Source organism: Eurypyga helias, unplaced genomic scaffold (assembly GCF_000690775.1).
Source record: "Eurypyga helias isolate BGI_N326 unplaced genomic scaffold, ASM69077v1 scaffold9217, whole genome shotgun sequence".
NCBI classification, from domain to species: domain Eukaryota; kingdom Metazoa; phylum Chordata; class Aves; order Eurypygiformes; family Eurypygidae; genus Eurypyga; species Eurypyga helias.
The window spans coordinates 1-17,312 of NW_010262275.1; the positions used below are offsets into that span (position 1 = coordinate 1).

A 17,312-nucleotide genomic window follows, 5' to 3' on the forward strand; every position below is an offset into this window, starting at 1 on the left:
GGAAGCAGCGGTGAGGCCTGCCCCGGCCGTGTGCTGGGGCGCTGCGCTGAGGGGCAGGAGGAGGGAGGGGCTCCTTCTCTCTCTCCGCTGCGAGGGGAGGCGGGCTGTCAGGAAGGGATGGCTGCGTCTCTCCTCCGGGTCTGTCAGGGGTGTGTTAAAAGTACTCCCTCGGTACGCGGCTTAACGGTTTTCTCCACCTGTAAAGCGCTATGGGTAGTGCTGACGGGCTTCCCGCGCTCAAGTGTGTTAGTTAAACTGCCCTGTGTTTAACTGACTCAGCTGTTTGGCAGGTTGGCTTGAGGAGATGCAGTGGGGCAACCTACACAATCCCTGCCTTCAGTATCGCTTAATCTCACCCCTATTAGTTTACTTTAACTCATTAAATAATTATATATAAAGCTATTAGTGAAGGTGTGAAGCTGTAATAGTAAAACGTGCCTTTTTTAAGAAGGTGGTGTTAACTTGTAGTCCTGGAAAACACTTCCAGTTCTTATTTTGAAATTACATGTTGGTGGCCCCCTTGCCAGTTTGGTTTAAAATCTTGGGTTTGTTTTTAACCTTACTTGCACCCGTTTGGAGAACTCCTCTGAAAGGGAGAATTGCAAGCTTCTGTAATCAAAGGCGTGGCAAACTTCCAAAGTAAAGATTAGGAAACAGGACACTGGTGCTAGCAAATAGATGGTTTTGGCCGACATAAGCTGTGGGGGGGTGGGAGAGGCGGAAGCAACTGATGTTCCCTTAAGAAAAAGTACAAGACTAAAAAGCATTACTAGTAAATGGAAGGATGGTATTTGGAATAAAGCAAAGCTTGCCTTTTATGCCTTGTAAGGGTTAACACAACTTTGAAAGTGTTCCAGAGATTGGGGACCTCCCCTGCATAGTACAGTAGGCATTGTCATTGATAAAAGCCTGTAATTTAATTCAAAAATACAACCTTGCAGAGCACTTGTTCTTATTTGTATATTTAGCCACGATTAAATAAAGTTTGTATGCTGAATTGATTTAATTTCTAACTGTATATTGGAGTACCTTTGAAAAAATAAAGTGAAAATTTGTCTGTGTGGGAGAATAGCCTGCTTGCTTTACAGCTCTGACTATTGGTTTCAGATTGATAATAACTTGGTTCAAAATTTCTTTTAACCAAAATATACCGCTGTTCAGTGTTTCATGCTACAGGGATGTTAGATGATCATTGAATACTTAGCATTTGGTTGTTGCTGGGTATCTTATTTTAAACAACTAAAGATTTTTTTTACTGTGGTGCATTTTTGGGTAAAGTCAATCCATGGACAATTAATTTTTATTTTTAAACAGTGAATTTATTGCAGAAGATGGTAATGAGAAGTTTTGGCAGTTCTTGGAAACTGTACGAGAGCTAACAGTTTATAAGCAAGGAGGTAAGTTAAACAGCATGCTAGTTTTAATGTATTACCTTGCACTCTATTTAACCTTCAAACATCACGCTAACACATTAACTAGTCCCAGTCAGGTAAAGCATAACTCTTCCGCTATTGCTTACTAGGTAGTTTTTTTTCAGGAAGTGGTAGCCAGGTCAACTTTGGTGAAGGCCAACTACAGTGTTTTGCCCTGAGAGCTCTACCTGTAGAGGAGTTCGAAAGCAAGGATGGTGAGATGAACAGACCTGCGGTTACAACATCAGACAGAAGCATAAAGATGAAAGACGCCTACCTTCAGTGACTCAGCAGGAGCTTGTAGCTTGTCAGACTTCATCTTGTGTATAAGATGGATGTTTGTAGGGGGGAGAGTCTCACAAATAGCTACAATTGAGAGTGCTAGCTAAAGGAAAAAATGAATGACTGAAAAAGGCTATAGGTGGCATTGAGACTGTTTACTAGCAGCAATGTTGGTGGTTTAGAATCAGTGGTTATCACTATTGGAATAGGATTAAGATGGAAGTATTAAGTGGTTGGAAGTTTGGAGAGAAGAACAAAGCATAAAATGCAGCAAAAGAAGCATAAAAGCGAGCCGTGCCGGAGGATACTTTGGAGAGCAGTTTATTAGAAGTAATTGTGGTAATGAAAAATTTGGAAACCTACCAAACTTTACACCAGGCTGGTCAGTATTAGACCTACGTGGTTCAGAATAGAACCATTCTTCAGACCGGAGTGTCAGGGCCTTACACTGCCACTAGAAGAGACTTGGGGTAAGTCAAATGCTACGTTAATAGCCAGAAGCTAAGCAATTGTAGAGAGATCATGCAGGAAATGGCAGCGAGAGGACAGAAAAGGGTCCTTGTTATGTGAAAAATGCTGTATATGGGAAAGAGAACTTAAAAAACAACACATTTCAACAGTTGTGACTGACTGAATACAAGTCAAAGAGATTGTGGTGTCCACGTGGATAGGTCAGTGGGAATATCATCTGAGTGCTCAGCAATGCCCAAAGCAGCCACTAGACAAATAATTACTAGGGAAGGAACAGGGACCCACATGGTAAAGAACATCTTGCTGCTTACGATTAAGGGATGCGCTTTTGTGTGGAGTTCACTGTCTCCCTGTACTTTCTTCTCCACTTCTTTAGAAAGGATATAGTAGAAGTAGAAGATGTACAAAGAGCTATGATTGTAATTGTGGGATATCAACTGGAGAGGTAAAAAATACAACCCAAAAAAATTACTGTGAGCTGATGAAAACAGGGGATGGTCTGAGGTCAGGAGTACAAACAAAACCAGAGAGATGGTGGAGAGCAGGAGGCCTGGGCTGTTAATGCTTCTTGGAGCCGTGTTGTGTAAGAGCATGAGGAGATGAAAGATGGAAGTGGGTGCAGAATTTAACCTGAGGCCAGCTGCAGGTAGCATTTGTTGAGAGAAGTGCCATTGACTAAGGCTGTTTAAGGTCTTTGTTTGTCCTTTGTCCAGAGGAGGCCACGAAGAGGATCAGAGGGGTGGAGAACCTCTCCTATAATGAAAGGCTGCAAGAATTGGGCTTGTTCAGCCTGGAGAAGAGGAGGCTCTGGGGAGACCTTATTGCAGCCTTTCAGTACCTGAAGGGGCCTACAAGGAAGCTGGACGGGGGACTTTTTGTATGGGTCTGTAGTGACAGGACAAGGGGTAATGGGTTTAAATTGAAAACAGGGAGGTTTAGATTAGATATGAGGAAGACGTTCTTCCCGGAGAGGGCGGTGAAGCACTGGCAGAGGTTGCCCAGAGAAGCTGCGGATGCCCCATCCCTGGAAGTGTTCAAGGCCAGGCTGGATGAGGCTTTGAGCAACCTGGTCTGGTGGAAGGTGTCCCTGCCCGTGGCAGGGGGGTTGGAACTGGATGGTCTTTAAGGTCCCTTCCAACCCAAACCATCCTATGATTCTATGATTTGTTAGTACACAGGAGAGTAGCAGGGGTTATGCCCTCCAGAAGGTTGTGAATGACACAACTGGGAGGAGAGGTTGGGAAGCTAGAGAGTAGGGCTGCCATTAGAGGGGCCTTGGCCCGCTGGGGAGAGAGGCCAACAGAAACACTGGGAAGTTCAGCAAAGGTGCTTTACAGATTCTTGCACGTGGGCTGGAACAGTCTCAGCAACGTTGCAGCCTGGGCACTGACTGATGAGAAGGTGTTTCTTGAGAAACAGATGTGGAGATTCTCGTTGACTCTGGGTGGCATTAAATTCCTGTGCCTGAGGCCAACTACGTGCTAGGCTGCATCAGCAAGAGCATAACCAGTTGTAAGATGGTCTTACAACTGCGCCCAGGTTGAGGTTCCCAGTTAAAAGAAAGATGAGACACTGGGGCAAGTCTAGGAGAGGATCACCACAATGGTTAGGGAACTGGAGCAGACTTCTGAGGAAAAGCTGAGAGAACAGGGTTCTATTCAGCCTGAGGAAGAGAGGAATAAGGACAGACCTTGTATCTTCAGTTTCCGAATAGAAGGGTAGAGAGAATATGGAACCAGACCATTCCTGAAGGTACACAGTAATATGAAAAAAAGCAATGGGCATGAGTTGAAAGATGAAAATGTTGGTTAGATGCTAGGGAAAACATTTCTGCCATGGTGCTGGGTAAACACTGCGACAGGCTGTCCCAGGAAGCTATGTAATCTCTATTCTTGGAGATACTCAAAACTGCTGCACGAGGCCCTGAGCAGTCTAATTTACCATTGAAATTAGATCCCTAAGTAAAGGTTTGGATGAGGTGACCGCCAGAAGGTCATCAAACATCAAAAAGCTAGTGATGGGATACACTATGTTGCATTAGAGTGAGGTCTTCAGGTACCAGGGACAACATTGTGTATGCCTACTTAATATGCAACATACTTTGCCAGGCCTGTGGAGGATTTGGAAATGCAGATGATGCTATTTTGGGCTGCATGTATGTTACAAAGAAAGCTGCAAAAATTTCCTATTAAAAACAGCACAGCTGGAAAACAGTGAAGATGGCATTTTAAACTTGCTGCTGCTTTATATCTCAAAAGGTTAATTTAGGAACACGGAGTGAAGGTAAGTAGCCAGTTCCCTGCTGAGTAATTATGACTTGAGTGTTTACTGTCTTCCAAGTGGTTCAGTTTATATATTGAATTTTCAGCAGCCTCTTAAATATATATTAAAAAATCTCCCATCCAAACATATTAATAGGGAAATTATTTTCTCGGAAAAAAAACCCAAACCCCATATATTACATATAAACCACGATCATGCAAATTTTGTTGCAATCTAGAATACTACACATTATTAATAACTAAATGAGATTAGTATTTTTAACATATATACCAACCTTAAAGATTCAAGAGGAATCAGTTTCGCAAGCATGGCACTTCTATAATAATCATGCAATAAAGTAAATTCTTCCTGGAATGTCACAGGGATTTAACTGGCCAGTGATTGCTTGAACTGCTGTTACCTGGGATCTCTAATTCCCTAGCTCATGCACAGATACAGATACAGGCGTCTATGCAGTTGGAACAATACCCATACTCCTATCCCTCAAAATAATGGTCCCAGCACCCTGTGCTCTTCTGACTAATTGTGTCCCTTAGGTTTTCTGTCCCTGGCTCCTGTGCCTCAGTACTTTGAATTCCTTTGTGGGGCACCAGCGTATAGTGAGATTAATTTTGTGCTGTGTCTGCGTGGGATCTGAGGAGCTGTGATATAGACCTTTACTTTTTTTTTGTGACTGTCCTGGTTGTCTCCCTTTAATTGTTTTTAATCCACCTGTGATGTGACATACTGCGTGTAGATCATGGATAGTAAATGTTGATGTTTAAATATGAGTCTGCTTAGCTAGCTGTTCAGCTCTTGTAGTCAACCTAATCAATTTGGCAAAGGAGTTGAAAGCGCTGTTCAGCTGACAGCCATCATCTTTACAGTGAGCTAAATAGCTTTTCAGGTTTTGTTGGCTGCTGGGCTATATCTCTTGGTTAGAATGGAATTTTACAGATATGTAACTCATACATGTGCGTTCAGATTCTGAAATCTGAAGCTGCATCCTATTAATGTTGACTCATTTATTTATTTTCAGTTCAACTTTGTTAATGAATTTAGTGATAATAGGCTATCACGCAGCATTTTATGACCAGAAACATCTGTTTCTCTGTGGTTCCCTGTAACATCCTAAGAAATTTATTACGGCTTCTACTCTTTGGCATGGAGTGCGGTGTTAAAATATGCCTGGAGGGCAAGTAGTTACCAAGTTTCAAGGAGCAAATACTGTGTGAAAATAATTTGTAGAACTGAAACCATGGTTCTGTCTGTAGCAAACTTTAAAAAAAGAAATGGTTATGCATTAGGTGGATTGTGTAGCATTTGATGCAGATTATTTTGTCTTGTTGCAGTTTGAAGTACAGTTGTAGTCTGAATGCAGCCAGCAGTGTTAATATAAGATGAAGTAGTAGGAGTGGATGTGTGATTTGATAAATGTAACCTTTTCAATATGTTATACAGTCATTTTTGAAGGCATGTGACAAACTATCCTTTTTAACTTACTAAAATCATCATCTTAATCATCTTATAGAGCAAAAATATCAAGTGTTTTATATACAGCAGTGATAGCACAGCTGGAATTTGTAAGCTTTGTAAAAATATTTTACTGAGGTGGTATCTTTTAGAATTGTGTGTTTAATAACTCTTCGTCATGTTCAGTAGAATGTTACTTGGGGCTGAGTGGAGAGGCAAAAATTTCAGATAAACTTGTTATTTTTGTGAAGGCAAATTGCAGGAAATTTGGAAGTAAAGTTATTGGAAAGATGTTTCAATCTGGAAGTATTTGCCACTCCAAATTTTTAACATTCACTATTTGGAACATGTGAAGTCAAATTCATCTCATTTGAGTTCTGCCACGGTTGTGCATAGGGTTGAAAACATGAAAACATAGAAGAGGTGGGTTTTTCTTCCATTGAATTTAAAGTTAGACAGTAATGACCATACACAATTGATGGAATGGCAGCTTCCTGGACATTCAGATCATACCCTTTTTAATACTAGATTACTTCCTGCCCCACACACACACACACCCACCCCCTTCCCCAGTAAATTACAGGATACTCAGCCTCTCTAAATAATGAGTTTTAAGAAGGAGAAAAAGGCAGAAAGGAGATCCTGGAGGCTTTAAGAACCAAAGAAGGTTAGGGGTTGTAATGAGGAAAGTGAGAGGGTTAAAATTTTATACAAAACTGCTGTAATGGATGTTTCCAAAGCCATGGCCTGGAGGGCTGTTGCATGTGGTCTAATATTTTGCTGGAACTTAGGCCGTGGTGAAGGAATGGCATTTTGATTGCTGCACTCATCATTTGGTACAAGTACTTCTGCGATCTGCTGCAGCTGAGACAGGTAAAATCTGGCAGGCTAAATTTCATGAGATGATTTTCACGCTGTGTAAAAATTTGGTGATGCTTTGGACCCCTAAAGGGGTTTCCTACTGGGACAATCCTTCCACTTTCACAGCAGGAACACCTTTAAACTGTGTTGACTTAAAAAACGGGATAAATCCAAGCTGGACAATTAGAATGATTCCTCCCCACAACTCACTTTCCCTTTGCTACAATTTTTTCACCTTTATAGGACAATATTCAAATCCGACGTGAAAAAGATCCTGAATCACTGCTGTTTCCAGGTAAATAAAATAGATGCTGACTACACAGAGGGTTTTTTTGGGGCCATAAATTGGCCATTCTGAAAGTGTTGCAGCTGTTTCTCCTGTGGAAGAGCAACATCTGGAATAGGGATGGTGCACAGTGCTTGGTATGGTCACAGCTTTGGTTCTCTGACTCTAATTTGTTTGTGTTCCAGAATATCATATAGTACAGTGAATACGGCCCGATTTAAAACTTCAGTGAGGATTATTCTTTAAACAGATACAGGTCTTTTTCATAACTTGATAAAACAATATTACAATCTCTTTTTAATTAGGCTTCTTTGCCTCACAGTCCAAGGATGGCATAAGAATGTTCACTTCAATATGCTTATAGAAGGAGAAACGAAGGTTAATTATTTCCAACCAGTGTTCTTTATTATCACTTTTGTCATTCACAGACACGGTCCAACTTCCTTCTAACTTCGAGTCCTAATTTTTGGCCTTGACGAAGCAAGAGATGCAGGGAGGGTGGAAGCCACTTCACATGTTGCATCCGTTCTCTTGTTTATCACATATCTTTAAGGAAGAAATAGGATATGTGAGAATAGCCCAAAGACTGTCACCTGTAGAAGATCTTTTTATTTATGTAGGTTGCGTGGTTGGAGTGTTCCAAGACTCAATAATTTGTAAAATAATGCTGGTTGAAAATAAGTAACCTTCAAACTGTGTGTTAAAAGGCTAGCATAAGCTTGTCAAACAGAAATAAATGAATAAGCTCTATTCAGGGTCCTCCGTATGGGTCTGCAGGTAGACATTGTCTTGACTGGACTTTTATTGCTGAAATTATTTAGATGTAAACTAGTGCTACTGCACTCACTTTTGTTGTACCTATGTTGCATTAGACTTTTAGAATTGGTGGTAAAGGAAACAATTATCACTGGACAACATCCAGGACTTTTGAAGTGCCAAGCAGTGCTGACGTAATATTTGCCTATTATGTAGCACAGGTAGATCACATAATTTATGGATAAATACTGAAAGTTCATAATTTTGTTTCTTTCTTATTCTTCAACAGATTCAGAGTATTCCTATTACAATTTAATCTTGAAGAAAGCAGGACAATTTTTGTCCAATTTGCAAATCAATCTGTTGAAGTTTGCGCTTTCCATACGGGCATATTCTCCAACTGTTCAGATGTTTCAGCAGGTAACTATAATATCTGATACATTTGGTACATTATTTTATGTGTTATTTTGGCTGCAAAGAATGTTTGTTATTACAGTTCAGTAAAATGTGTGCCAACGTATTTGGAATCAAATGTGATCCCTTTATGAAGGTGATGCTTTATAAGCCAGTTACATTGACAGGAACACAGATTCAGGTTTGATTGTATGGACAGCATTATTTTCAGGACAGAATTTTTGGAATTGTTCTTAAAACCCAGGGTGTGGGGTGGTTTTTTTGCATTGTTTTAAATAATCCTGTGGGAATTCAGACATTCCCAAAGTAGGAAATTTCCTGTAGCTTCAAGTAATCTATATTTGTTATTTATTGGACTTCTAATCTCTCTCATTATTTTAGTATTTGAAGAGTTCAAAGATAGAATAGTCAAATACCTACTTTGTTAATGAATAAGTGGGAGGTCATAAATTCACTGTGGCTCTAGCCTAAAACTGCTTCTCCTGCTATTAGCAATGCTACTTTCAAGACAAAGAGAGAAAGCTGTGTTTCTGAAAGGTAATAAGTTGTAACAAACTTAAGGTTTTCTTTCAAGTGTTCCCTGGAAGAATATCATCGTCTCAGGCCTTTTCATTTTTATCTTTCAGCTGGTGAATCCAGTGTCGTTGACATCCAGTTGTATGATTCCCACTTTACATGGGAAGAGCTGAATAAGTTTTAAGAAAAAAAAAAAAAAACAAAACCAAGTGGGGAGGTGGGAAAGAGGGAGAACCCAAAATTGACATTAATTGTTTGGGATTTATTGGTTAGCAGTCAAATCTTTCTACATTAACATGATTGCTGATAACGACTCAAATTAACGATATCTCAGAGTACAGGCTGTGATTGCTGCTTGTGGAGGAGATTTCTCAACCCTGTCTTTACAGAACATAAGTGTCTTGCATTTTCTGGCATATAACTGCATTTGATAGACAACATCCCACAAAGGTTGTAACATCTTAATCTTTTAATATTTTCCATTACTTTTTTCACGTGTGCCCAATTCTGAATGGGCTTAATTAGAAACACAACTCAATGGCAGCTTTTGAGTTATTTTAATCAAAGGGATGGGAGTTTAAGTTGAAGTGCAATCAAAGCATTCTGGTTGAGTATAATTGTTGAAATATTAGATTGCAGCTGATGAACCTCCACCAGAAGGCTGCAGTGCGTTTGTGGTTATCCATGGGAAGCACACCTGTAAGACTAATGAAATAAAGAAGCTGCTGAAGAAGGCTACTAAGAGGTAAATGAAATGATTTGTTTTAAGAGGAAAAATAAATTACTAAAGAGGTTATATACTTATATATACTTGCAGTATTTTGAAATTTTATGTTCTACTTACTTGATAATGCCTTGCCTATAAATCTCTGTTTATGGGATATTTACAGATATACCCATTGCAAGTATATGTTATTTTAGGAGTTATTTTTGGTTTTGAAACATTTTGAACACTTACTCTTATGAGAATTCATCAATTATGAATCAAAGTAGGATTTTAAAATAAAGTCATACAGCTTTGCTATTGTAACCACATGGATAATTTTGTATTTCTTCACTCTTTTTTTTTTGGTATGGGATAGTGAAGTTTAAGTTACAGTGTATTTTCTATACAAACTTACCATGTGATGCATCTGAGACAATACTTCTGCTGACAGACCTTTCTTGATTGTTCTTGTGTTTTGGATAGTTTTGTGTGCACCAATCACTTTACAATCTTCAGAGCTTCAGGGACAAAAATCTTGATAACCTTCCTCTCCTTCCCCACACCCCAAAAAAAAAAAAAAGGGGGGGGGGGAAGAAAAAAGTAGCTGTGTCACTCAAATATTTAGAATTCCTGGAGCTAGATTTTGAGCAGATCATGTTCACCTTCAGGCAATTGTTTCCACTGCTATTTGCAGTTGTACTCTGGGTAGCAGATGCTTTTCACTTGTGCTGGAGAGGTTTAGCCTAGGTGATACAATTAGGGCTGTGCTGTTGTTTTTTCTTCTCTATACAGTGAACAGATGATCTGTGGGACAGTGTGCCATCTCACTGCTGGTTCCTCTAAACAAGTCATTCTTCTTCTCTGACTTTTATGAGAAGCAATCTTTTTGGTTTTTTGATTGCTTTTTTATTTCAAACTGTTTTCCTTTGTGTTTCATTTTCTATCTTCTGTCATGACTCTTCCACTTAAGCCAGGCCAACTTAAGCTAGGCTTTCAGTTGTGTCCTAAAGTTTCCCATATTGGATGAGAACACTAGAAATGTTCTATTTTTAGGGATGATAGTTTAAAATCTCACTGGAAGGGAAAGAAGAGGCTGCAGCGTTATTTCTACAGGTCCATCAGCTCAACCTTAGATCCAGGAAGTCTAAGGCACTTTGGACTCAGGAAAGCCCAAATAATCTTCGTGTCAAGGTTTATCTTCATCCAGTCCTATATGCAGCAGCTACTGTGATTTGGTCTGTTGCACTTTCAGCCATGTTGCAATGGCCTGCATGGTTCTAGTTGCACGTGTTTTGTGTGGAGGTGCAGTGGGCTGCTCAAGGGCTCGGGAGGTGTCAAAGGAAGATCTTCAGCAGTTCGATGGTTGGGATTGCTTCTCTCGATAACTATCCAAAACACAACACTACGATTTCTGGGGCTGTTGCTGCCAAAAGCAGAAGCGTTGACGGGAGCCACATTTTGTGCTTAAAACAATTGGTGCCTCAGAAGGTGTCTCGGTACACGTCTGCTGTATTCTGTCCATCATGTTCTTTCTGCACCCTGTCTTGGCAGCTATCTAGGCAAGCATATGGTTGCCTGTACTACCCTAATAACTGGTTAGCGGGTGCTGAACTCCACATCTCTGTAATTTTGTAATCTTACTTTGTCTGCCACACTGCTGTTCCTTCCCTTTCAGGCAGCCGCCTTCTGAGAATCTCTTACGGCAGGGAATTAATTAGCTTTCAGCTCTAAGAGCAAGAGAATAAATTCACTCTCACTACTGTTCAGTGTTGAAGAGAAACAGCGAACAGAGGCTTATCTTGGATTTACAAGGGCTGAACGCTTTCGTTCTCCAATCCAAGGTCATTATGGTAGCCCTATGCAGTATTTCACTGCAGCACTTAGTTTTTAGTGAAGTGTGTTCATTATGGTATAAAATGTTTCCTTTGAGACTGTCAGTGTTCAAGAAAGTCGTGGCATCACTTGGTATCCACGTTTTGAGAACAAGAGTCACTCTGCTATACCTAGGTGACTAGTTAAGAAAGGAGAAGTTGCCTTGATTTAGGTTTTCAACTCCCTGTAAATGACTGTGGCAGTTCTTGTCCCTCTGGATATGAGAAGGAAGTTGCACAAGTCACTCCCCAGATGTATGCTTTCACTGGGGCAAAGCTGGATCTGGTCTTGAACAGAGCTTACTCATTCGGGAGTTGTTTCAGACTCCCGGGTGACACCTACTTCGACTGCCTGGTCCTGTGCTTACAGTGGGAAAGTTTGCCTGATACTTCTGTGACACATGGCTGCTTGCACCCAAGTTAATTCTCACACCAGCCCCCTCCTTTTGACTCTGCCTTACGAACATGGTCTCTGACTGCATACCTACCAAGCTTACACAGGGTGTTGATGTTAAGGCCCTGAGTAACCTGATACAAATTGGCCCTGCTTTGAGTAAGGGTTTGGAGCAGATGACTTCCAAAGGTTCTTTGTCGTGTAAATTATTCTGTCATACTGAAGATTTTCCTAAGCTTTGCATCATGGAAACTGTAGTGTGTGGAGTTCTGCTCACACCTTTCCAGCATGAATTTTCAATGAGCATCTACTACACACATTTCTGTAGTGTGTGTTGAATCAGGGTTCCTGAACTTGGCTTGGAGAGGTTTGGAGGGAGTTTACTGGTCTTTCAAGTGTGACTATGCAAGGGCAAATTTGGGGGGGGGGAAGTGTATTCATCAGTAATTATCACCTTGAGTATATTACTCAATCATATTGTTACTTTTCCAGCTGTCGTAGGTTTTGTTCAAAAGTTGTTTGCAGTGCTCTAAGAAATCATTGCAGGTATAGAAAACGTAACTATTCTAGTCGTGGCTTGCAGTGAGGAGGGTAGGTAGGCAGTCAAAATTTACAAAGTTAGCTCTGTTAACAGAGCTTGATGGTGTTAAAGGAGTATAAACCCAGAGAGTGTCCATGTGTGTTAGCAGCTTTCTCAAATTTCACTGAATATCACCCTGCCATTCTGTTACTCACTGATTGCTCTGTAGATTTCTGATAGATTTAACACGTCATTTAAGTTCAAAGCTTCGAACTTTGAGTGTTGCACAAAATCTCAAAGTGCTGTGCTTTTCGTTTGCTCTTTGTGTTGTGATTTTATCATAGAATGGTTTAGGTTGGAAGGGACCTCAAAGAATATTTAAAGAACATATTTGATAAAATATATTAAAAGTACTTATAGTTGATGCTGATTTTTCAGTTTATTAGACTTTCATTTGCAAATTTGGTGTTCTAAGTTCACTTGTGAGTAATCATGATTATTGTGTGATGATTTTAACATGGCTTGTATACTTTTAGCATATAAGCCCTTACTAGATTTTTCAGTTACGAAGTAGAAAAACTGCCACTGTTTTAATTTCTTTTCTGAATATATAGTATCACAATTATTTGTTTTTAAAACCAGACCCAGGCCATATCTTTTTAAGGGAGATCATAAATTCCCAACTCTGAAAGAGGACGTCCCAGTGGTTGTTCTTTATGCAGAAATGGGAACGAAAGACTTTGTCAAATTCCACAAGGTTTTATCTGACAAGGCACAAAAGGAGGAGATTGTTTATGTTCTCCGGCATTACGTTCAGGTATGCAATTCAAATTAACACTGATTCAGTAAGCTGTTAGTGTTCTGTCTTGATTTTGCTTGCTTTTTGGCATAACAGACTTTCTACGTTTCTTTTTGCATTTGCCTAAATCATGTGCAATATATATTATAATTTTAAAACTTCCTAATGATTCGCCCAATAAAAACTTTGAAACTGGGGTAGCGAGACGTTATCTAATCCTGCATGCCAGCACTGCTTATATCACTGATTGATCTTGAAATATCTTTTTTGGTTATATGTCTGGGGTTTGTATGTTGTACAAACATCTTGGGGCAATCTTGGTGCAGCAGACTGAACATATTATGAACAAGAATTAGAAAAATGGGAAGCAGAACAGAAAATCAATTTGAAAAATAATCTATTATACTTTTGTATATTGTCAGCATAATCTCTATGTTCATTGTAGTACAGCAGCATGGGCTATTGCAATCCTTTGACACTCGCGTTCCTCGGTGTCAGTATTTTAAACATAATGTTTCTGAATGCTTTTCTTAACTGACTTTTCTCCCTGAAACAAAACAAGACAAAGAGCACTACCTGGAACTATGTTGTCCCCAGTGTTGGTTGTTGGAAGGTTTTTGTAATTTATATTCAAAGTACAGCTCTTAAATAATGTGGCTAATCCAAGAATAATCAGATGGAGTGAGAGGTTGCTGTGATTTTGCTGTGATTTATGTGAGACGAGGCATTTCAGGGAGATGAGATCCATAGTTTGCAGATGACTGAGCTGTTTGCTCACACTAATGAAACAGAGAATTTTAGGAAACCAGTCTTACAGTTCTAAATCGTGTGGGGCATAGTTTTTAACTGAACTTTTTGTTCTTTCATGCACTTTTATTTCAATTGAATGCCTGCAGCTTCTTTGCTCTGACCAGCTTATGCACCATGGTTCCCCAAATGTTGTCTTCCTTCCTGCACTTTTTCTCTCTTCAGACTGCTCTTCCTTTTCTTACTTCCTCACAACCTCCATTTTTATTCTTTGGTTTCCGCTGAGATGGATTCTCCTTCCTTTTTTACATTAAATGCCAGAAGAGGGAGCATTGAGAGCAGAAGAGGTACAGTCTTTCTGCTGTCATTTTTGCCATTATCGTTATCACCCAGAATGCTTAGAGAGTGCCGTGCTCTCTTTGCATTGAGATATGCTTAGAGGACCAACAGAGAAAACCCCCAGCCCTGCTGGATTTTCAGCTGTGGGCTGGAAGATTCTGAATACAGAATGATTCTTAGAAATTGCAAGCTAAAGCTGAAAAGCTTTCAAAAAATTACTGCTGTGCATGAGCAAATTGCATTTTGGAAAGGGGATTTTCATACCTTTTGGGCACATAAGAGCACACTTGCAGAAATAAGGATGCTCTGTGTGTAATTACACTACTGAATGTCAAACTTATACTCCGAGGTTAGAAATACTTGTTTGGTTTTAATAGGTGGCAACCGTATTTTAGCGGTGATGCTTTAACACGTTTTCTTCATCCTCCTTGCAGGAAGTGATTTACTCTTACGTCAAAACTTTTAGAAATAATCAGTCTGATGCAGAAATAGAGAATTTCCTCCTAATATGCTGATAGTCTGGCAAAATGACAAAGAAATTGGTAATAGTTTAAAATCTGAATTGTAAGGCATCAATCATTGCATAGGGTGCTACCAGCTCTGCCTGTTCTAGTCCTTGTAATGCTATGTGAAGGGACTGCAATTTTGACCCAGCCTATCTGTGGTCTGCAGCAGATAAAGGAAGTCCTTACTTTCTGTTACCTTCTCAAAGGACTGTCAATATGCCTTACGTGATTCTTGTAATTTGTTTGGCGTAGTGTTTTGTGCTTTGAATCATAAATTGAAATGTGAATTTAAGTTATGACTCAAAATCAAAATTTTACACTGTTATTGTTAATCTCCTATAAATACAGTTTTTTAAGTTATATTTTTGTTTTGTTAAATAATATCATCAAACAGAAACCAAGTTCCAGAAAAATGTATTTATCTGGATATGGTGTAGAACTTGCAATAAAGAGCACAGAATATAAAGCAGTAGATGACACACAGGTTAAAGGTATGTGGGGTTTTTTATTTATTTATGATATCTTAGTGAAGATACTGTTGAAATACGTTACGATCTTCAGTTATAAAGTCAGTAATGTTTTGAAGGTTATGCTTAATTTCTTTTTGCAGAAGGAAGTAAAATACAAAAATACATGAAAGCATTTTTAAGCAGCTGTGCGTAGGATATAGTTCGTTACCTGACCTCTAATTATTTTCTGTGACTCTTCAAAATGCGACACCTTCCTCTCCCATTCGTTAAGATCCTTTAATCTTTGTTTTTCATTTACTTGATGTTCGTTGACATTTCTAATATGCTAATTACTATAGTAGCTACACATTAGTTTTCCAGGGGTGAGGGTGGTTTTCTTTTAATTTATGTGGAAATATTTTCATAATCTTACATAGGAAAGATGTGCGGTATCATGGAATTTAATACCAGCGTACGTTACTGTGTGTTGAAATGAGACACTACAGAAAGTGGTAGCTATAGCATTCTGACACTGAGAAATTACTTTGTGTGGGCATTTACAGAGACAAAGTTAGTGAATAGCTTCTGAGTCACATCAAAAATGGTTTAATTTCTTTGAGGGAAAGGAACTGATCTCTGATTCACATCAAATGCTAGCTGGAGATTCAAGTGCTTTAAAGTCATCATGCTTTTCAAGAATAAATTTGGTAGTAGTTGGCTGATTAAGAGTAATACTTATTCAAACTGAGAAATGGCTATTTTTGAAAATGAACTATTTAACCATATCAATTTAATTTACATAAAAATATAACCATTGGATAAATTATATGTAAAAATTACTTTGAATGTGGCTAAATTCTGTAAAGTGATTCATTCTGAGGCCAAAATATGAATGCATAAATATAAATCTAATTGAAATTACATCTGGAAATGATGACTTTCTGATTGTATGTTTCTGTTAACTGTTTTATAATTCCTAAGAACATAATACATCAGTAACTTTCTTGGTGTATGTTGTCTACATGTGCTGTGTGTTCAGGAGTAAATGATACAAAGGAGGAGGAAGATGAGGAGGATGAAAGTGATGTCCAAGGATTTCTCTTTGGCAAATTAAAGTGAGTGGATATAAGTTATAATTAAAATTCTGCATTTGTTTCTGGATCCCAAACCAAAAGTTAAAAAAAAAAAATATACATATAGAGAATGAGTGAGATTTATGTTGGAAATTTGCCACTGGTGAAAATTCTGATTAATTTTTTTGTGTATGTCTTGTGAATATCAAGATATAACAGTTGTTTATTCTGTTAATTTCAATTTATTGCTTTTAGTTTTCTAATTCTCTCAGAATGTATACACTAAACTGTTTTTATAGTAAAAAAATTCCCTCTGGGCAACAATCACAAAAACTTAGAGCATCATGTTTTCATGTTTCTATCTACAACAAATTGTTGTTGCTACTTCTGTTTTTGGGTAATTAGAATCAAAATGTTGGTTTTTCAAAATGCAAGCACTAGCACAACAAATTCAAGCCCATGTGTTGTGGCTGCATAAGGTATTTTTAAGTTGTATAGTCATTCATTTCTTGAAGCTAAGGACTGATCTTTTGTGGAAGATACGTTTATTATAGATGTTTTGTTATTTTGGAGTTCCTCAATTTGTCTTTGGTTGCAGCAGAAACTCTTTTCATCTCTAAGTTACAGTCTGTTAAATGAAATTGGGTGCTACCCTATCAAGAGCTCCTTCCAGGCCTCCAGCAATGGATTCATCTCATGGTTGCAGTCATAAAAAGTGCTTCCCTTTTCCTGTAACATCCATGCACTGAATCATAAATCCTGGGTTTTTTTAAGTCAATAAGAAACTCGAGTGTGGGTCTTCTCTAGTGTCATTCTCTCTTCTTACTTAAAGCAAAAATATACTTGTTTGTACATACTCTCACCAAGCTGTAAGTCTTTTCAGAGTTGCTAATACTGCCTGAATTCTTGAGAGCCTATCCCCTTTCTGTCTTTTTTAAAAAAAAAACACATTGAGGTAGAGGTGACCCCAGATCTGCAGACTTCCCAGTTGTTTTACCTGTGTGTTAGACACCTTCCACAGCAGGTAATATCAAATGCTTATGTGATACCTTTTTCTGAGCTTTTTTTCTTCTTGGATTGTGCTAGGTTTAGCTCTACTTAGGGTCTTCGTGTTGCACTCTGACTAATTTGTGAAGCTGTCAGGTAATTACTCAGACTTTCTGGCACTGTTTGAC

General features: G+C 38.9%; 1 protein-coding gene across 1 annotated transcript in view; it reads left to right on the top strand.

The window, feature by feature from the left end:
* Positions 1-1,318: 1,318 nt before the first annotated feature.
* LOC104512601 (UDP-glucose:glycoprotein glucosyltransferase 2-like) overlaps positions 1,319-17,312 on the top strand; it is a gene marked incomplete at its 3' end in the record, with an annotated part of 53,432 nt that continues 37,438 nt past the window's right edge. The window contains exons 1-6 of the mRNA XM_010155652.1: positions 1,319-1,397; positions 8,093-8,223; positions 9,366-9,478; positions 12,867-13,041; positions 15,010-15,106; positions 16,104-16,179. Coding sequence (XP_010153954.1) covers positions 8,212-8,223; positions 9,366-9,478; positions 12,867-13,041; positions 15,010-15,106; positions 16,104-16,179 — 473 coding nt within the window. The remainder of the gene's footprint in view (positions 1,398-8,092; positions 8,224-9,365; positions 9,479-12,866; positions 13,042-15,009; positions 15,107-16,103; positions 16,180-17,312) is intronic.